The following is a 6334-nucleotide window of genomic DNA, read 5'->3' as shown; positions in this document are numbered from 1 at the left end:
TGTTTTCTCTAATATTTATATAAATTTTCAAGTATTTTACACATCCTTTCATATACATATTATTCCTAATGATGATATAATATTTATGGGTTGTGTGATTTCCTATCTAATTAAATTAAAACCTTTTATATCAATTATTACACCCTAAAAGACTGAGCCATCTCTAAATTTTTCTTTTTCTTTGTTTGGTAATTCTACTAAAATTCATCAATTCGAGTAAAAAAATACAACTTAGCAAATTTCATTTTAAAATTATCTGCCCATTTACAATTTTTTTTATTTAATTTCATCATTACATGCTTTCAATTTATAATTTATTTAATATTTATCCACATGATATAAAAAAAAACATATGTAATTGACATGTATAAAATGTATATTATTTAGTATGGGATACACATTAAATTGTTGTAGTGGGTTCATGCGTATTTCGGGTTTAAATGTAAATATTTTATATGAATTGTGTTAAGTAGAGTGCAAGCTTTTTTTTTTTTTTTTTTGTGTGTGTGTGTGTGTAAAACCTATGAATTATTGTTATTTGATTGCAATGTATTAATAGTTCACAGTTCACACAAACTGTCATAATAATATGCTTCTCTTCTGTATTCAATTTAATACATTAATATTCAAAGCAATTGGGGGCCACAAAATTAGTGTTATTAATTAATTCATTATCAATGAGCTTCCTTAACTTATCCACTATATTTTAACTTCTCCATTTCCCAAGAACATCCCGTTCCTTGTTCCTTCCCTCTTGAAAGTTGAAATTTCCTTTGAACCCCTTGATTCTCGCTTGCTTGCCAGACTGGCCTCTTCTAAATGGAAGTTATCGTTGATGGCATTATTGTCATTTTGTATGTGCCCAATTGTCAACTTCTTACCCTGGTCTTTATTTTACTTTTATCAAAAGCAAAGGCTTGAGTTTGGTTCGGGTTCAACCCGATTCTCCGCCCCTTCAAAGTCCAAACCCACCTCTTACTGGGGCAGCCAATCACCCGATGTCGGCAGCACGGAAATTGCCTCACTAAGTCTCTATTTAGGATGCAGCCCACGCAGGTACACCAATATTTCGAATTCGACCCAAATCCATCCGTGTGGGGACGGGACGGAGCAGGTTACCCGATTAACCCGTCTGTGGTTATGAATCATGATAACGGATATCCCCACATCCTGGACTGGACTGGAGCCAAAAGGTAAGCTGAGAGGAAGTGACGATAGTCGGTTGTTTTCTTAGTGTGGTTTATTGAGATTTTGGTTGATTAGTTGATTGCCCTTATGGAAAGTGGTGGAAAAGCTTTTGGGTCCTGTTCATCTTCAATTGTTTTCAGGGGGATTTTCTTCTTTCCTGAGAATAAATGTTGAAGAAGAAGATGAGATTCAATTGGAAGCACCAAATGCCCCTTCACAAGCACAACCATGTTTTTGTCAAGTTCTTTGTCTTGATCCTTCTACTGGGTCTTGCTTTTCGCCTCTTTTTCTCTCATTCCACCAGTTTTCCTCCTGTTACTGAAGCTCCTTTTCTAGAGAAAGCAGTGTCTATCCAGTCACACGCTCCTGCTGAGACGCCGGTTTCCGTAGATGCCTCGGAGGTTGATGATCAGACACCTCAGAAAGGTACGGCATTTCGGAGGTTTCTTTTGTTTTTTTTTTCTTTTTTTATATAATAATGCAAGAACGGAAGAAACAAATCAGAGAAGTTGGGTTTCTAGAAAGTTATACAAAATACCATATTTTCTGTCTGTCTGTTGTTTCATTTTTTAATTTTTGAAACAAGTCTGTTGTTTCATTTATTGGATGGTATTATTTGATTTTTTTTTTTAATTTAGATAAACTTTTCTGGATGTTTTGAGAACCAGATTGGTATGGTACAGTTCAATCTCTGAGATAAATCTAGTAATTTCTTGTTTTAAAGATTGGTAGAAAGAAGTTGGTTCAGCTTCAGTTTGAACCTAAGTTTTATCTGAAAGACAAAATAAAAAAAAAAAAAAGGAAATGAAGAGAAAGCTTTTCTTTTCTTCATTTAGAACAATAGAAAGAAATTCGTGATTTCTGTTGGAAATAGCCTCATACTTCAGTTTGTTTCGCCAGTAAGTGTACTTCAGATTCGATTTTGATTTTGTTTGCTTCAGTTTAATCGATCTGCAATAGCATTCGTTCATTTATTTTGTTGCTACTAGCCTCATACTTCAGTTTGATTCGCTTCAATTTATTTTTATTGGGTTCCCCTTTTACAATGCATCCATTTGATTTATGTTCTAGTCTAATTATTCTGCAATGGCACAGGTTTAATTCCAGAAAAATGCGATCTCTTCACTGGAGATTGGATCCCAAACCCATCGGGTCCAGTTTACACAAATGAGAGCTGCAGTTTCATAGAAGAGCATCAAAATTGCATGAGGAATGGTCGCCCTGATTCAGAGTATCTTTACTGGAGGTGGAGCCCCCGGGATTGTGAGTTGCAACAGTTTAATGCAGAGAAATTTCTTGAGTTGATGAGGAATAAAACATGGGCATTGATTGGTGATTCAATTTCTCGCAACCATGTGCAGTCACTGCTTTGCGTTCTCTCCAAGGTGCATACATCTTATGCTTGCTGTGTCTAGTTTAGTGTAAGCTTGGGTCCTCTAAATTGGGATTCAAGTTGGTCTTTTCCTTGTGTTGGCCTTTTCTTTTAAGAAATGACTACATATTTTTTGCTGTTTTCATTGCTTTGTACACCTGGGAGAAAAAATTTTCTATTTTCCATGGAGAAAACCATCCAATTTATGTATCATGGTTGCAGTACTTCGTAAAAAAGGAAGAAACATCACAAACTGGTACTAAGAGGTGACAATTAAAAAGCTATCCTAATGATCAAGCTACTATGACAATTTCATCCTGTGATACTTGGTGGGCTGTTTCCATCTTACAGTGGTTACTTTGACTATTCTAGTCGATTTTAGTTCTTATGAGCTAGAATCTTGAAGTCATGTAAAACTTTAATAAGCTTTCAGTATCTTTAATCGTATTTTGCACCTTCCCTCTATATATTCATAGGATTTCCAAGAGGATGATACACTAAAAGATCTAAACTTCTCTCTAAATGGAGACTGATTATGTATTCATGCTTCCAGTCCCCATGAACATCACCCATTCTGTACCAAAGATATCAATCATAATTTAATGTCAATCCATGTTCTCCCGGTTACACTCCTGTTAATGTATGTTCCAAATGGTGTTTTGCCTATAAATGCATTCATTTTATGTTTCTGACTGATAACATAGTGGCTGTTTAGAAATTGTCCCAACTCTTGGATAATTTTCAGATGGAATTGTCAGTTTGATGAGAGTTTAACGAGTGTTTATGAATGATTAGTCTAAACTATGTTACTTGTTGCTTCATGTATTTATTTCTATTCAATGTTTAAATTTTAATAACTGTTAGTAACAATATCTTGCTCATTTTTCCATTTTGGGGTTATTGTATTTCATCTCCCAGGCTTGTGTCCACTGGACTGAAATATTTCTCCCATAACCCCTGTCAGTTAATTTCAGATCATATTTGTTTGTCCTTCTCTGTTGGAACATATTGTTTGAAATGAAGTCCTCTATATTTGGGTATTTATTTACTTTTTATTTAAAACGAAATTTGATTACATGTTTTTAATGATAGCTTGTGTGTGGGAGTTCAACTCTTTTATCTTGGAGGAATTTTGGCCATCCTAACATTACACATTGAACAGTTTATCTATTATGTATTTACACTAGTGTCTCTCACAGAATCCTTGTATACATTGTTAGAACATATATTCTTGCAGATAGGAATAACTCAATATGGTCAGTCTGCACAACCAAGAAGTATCAGACTAACACCATGACTATGAGGACCATTATGCCTCATTATGTCTATATCCAACATCACCACTGCTACTGCTGTTACTGCCACCATCTTTAGAACCATTGCACCTAATGGTATTATTACACTACTCCCACCATCACTGACATTACTACGTCTATCTGCCAAGACCCTCCCGTTGCTACCATTTCTAGTACAACCACTGTGTGCAACCATAATTACCACAAAAGCCATACCATCTGCTACTGCAATTAAGAATGTAAACCATAGATATAACCTAACAAAATAATTACTACCTCTTGGTCATTGCCCTTCTCTGTTTACTTCCCATGAAAGATATCTGTGTATTCTCTGTTTACTTCTTTTAATAAGTGTCATATGAGGGAAGGGGGGGTGGGGGGGGGGGACTTTCCACCAGTTGATTGGTGTTAGATGGCATGTGGTCTAAACAACATGGAGATTGGCTTAAAAAACAGTTTCCTTTCATGTGAGGTCCCTTATTGAATTGCCTTCGAAGACCTTATTTATTTATTATAAATAACACATTTTCGGAAGGTGTCAACAAATAATGCAGTATCATTTTTGAGTCAATAGGTGCTCTTTGTTTCAATTTAATCTGTAGTTTGCAGAACTTTACCTGTCAAAGTTCAAAAAGGGGTTATGGGAGGATCTACTGAATCTCTTATCTTTACTTATAATGCCGATACTCGCCTTGGCTTCACATCCAGGCGGTAAAAGTTAGATTAGAATATTTTAATAGCATTCTATAATTTTAGTTCTTACAAAGGGTAGTTATCCAAATATTTTAATATCTAAGTCTGATAAAGGAATTAAGGCATTTAAAGTACAGCGGAAATTTTTCAAAATATGAACTCTTTTCATTGTTTTGCCCATTCATTTTCACTTGTAATTGTAATTCACACTCCACAAGTCTTTATATTTATATTCCAGAAGTGGTTTTACAATTTTAACACCTTATATCTAGTCATGCTTTCTTGTTTTCTGCATCATCATGTTCTGTTTTGTATTCTTGTTGCTAACTTACTATAAATTGAATAAATGTAATACAGAAACCTTGTTTGGAAGCTGACATTTGTTTACAACACAGGTAGAAAAAGCTGTACAAGTCTATCATGATGAAGAATACAGATCCCGAACATGGCACTTCCCATCCTACAACTTCACTCTCTCGGTGATTTGGTCACCTTTCCTTGTAAAAGCTGCCATTTTTGAAGACATTAACGGAATCTCAACATCTGAAATCCAGCTTTATCTCGACAAACTTGAAAAGAATTGGACAGACCAATACCAAAGTCTAAATTACATGATAATTTCTGGAGGACAATGGTTCCTCAAGTCCGCGGTCTACCATGAGAATGACACTATTGTGGGTTGCCACTACTGCTCAGACAAGAGCTTAACTGAGCTTGGATTTGGCTATGCTTATCGCAAAGCCCTTCATCTGGTACTTAACTATATCGCAACATCCAATCACAAGGGGCTGATTTTGTTCAGGACATCAACACCGGATCATTTTGAGAATGGAGAATGGCACAATGGTGGGACTTGCGATAGAAAGAGACCATTTAAAGAAGGGGAGATTGAAGCGAGATTGGCTGAAAGGGTATTGCGTGAGATTGAGTTAGATGAATTTGCAAAAGTAGAGAGCATAGCATCTGAAAATGGGGTGAAACTGAAACTTTTTGACACAACCCAGCTTTCTTTATTAAGGCCTGATGGGCACCCAGGTCCATACAGACATTTCCAGCCATTTGCAGAGGGTAAAAATGCAAAAGCTCAATATGACTGCCTGCATTGGTGTTTGCCTGGGCCCATAGACTCCTGGAACGATTTGTTGATGGAATTGGTTGTAAATGGCTGAAACCCTTCTGGGTTCTTCTGAATTTAACATTGTTATTATTTCCTTGACATCTAAGGGGATTTTGAGGTCTTTGGATCGCGATTATTGGAGAGATTGGAGGGGTTGATTCTGCCCTGCCTTGTCGTGTATCACCATATATTTCTTTCCAAATGTCTGTCTCTATTGGTGGGATGTGACCACCATCCGTCGTCGAGTCGGGCCGATGACTGGTCTTTCTTTGTGTATTGTCTTTTTCTTTGGGCCTTCGTGGGGATGGGGATGGAGCTGGAATGAAGGTAGCCATGGCATTTGGAATGATAATTGTATTCTACAAAGTTATTCCATATTTTTATCTGCATTTATTAGCAGGCTGTACTGTCATGGTAAAAATAATAAAATATTAATCAAAGAAAGAAATTTTCATCCGACCCGATTATTAGAACTTGCATCTGAATCTGATTGAAGATCCAATTAATGGACCTCATATTCCATTTTGAATTTTAATTGGAGTCGGGTCAGATTTGGATTTAATAACTTTTTACAAAAGTTGATTAAAATCAAATATGTTAAAAAAAATTGTAAAAACAGTGAACATGACAAAAAAAATTTAATCTTTTTGGATCAAATTGTCCTTTTAA

The 6334-nt window shown here is 35.7% G+C and overlaps 1 protein-coding gene across 1 annotated transcript; it reads left to right on the top strand.

The window, feature by feature from the left end:
• The first annotated feature begins 1066 nt into the window (after window positions 1–1066).
• LOC148864515 (protein trichome birefringence-like 23) lies at window positions 1067–6124 on the top strand. Its single transcript, XM_088978301.1, has 3 exons — window positions 1067–1614; window positions 2284–2573; window positions 4944–6124. The coding sequence occupies exons 1-3, from the start codon at window positions 1356–1358 to the stop codon at window positions 5715–5717; spliced, it is 1323 nt and encodes a 440-aa protein (XP_088834427.1). The 5' UTR covers window positions 1067–1355; the 3' UTR covers window positions 5718–6124.
• The last annotated feature ends 210 nt before the right edge of the window (window positions 6125–6334 follow it).

This window comes from Nelumbo lutea, chromosome 3, assembly GCF_056320005.1.
Source record: "Nelumbo lutea isolate HS-2025 chromosome 3, American lotus-T2T, whole genome shotgun sequence".
Taxonomy (NCBI): Eukaryota; Viridiplantae; Streptophyta; class Magnoliopsida; order Proteales; family Nelumbonaceae; genus Nelumbo; species Nelumbo lutea.
The sequence above is the reverse complement of the archived record's forward strand: the minus strand, read 5'-3'. Positions and strand labels throughout refer to the sequence as shown.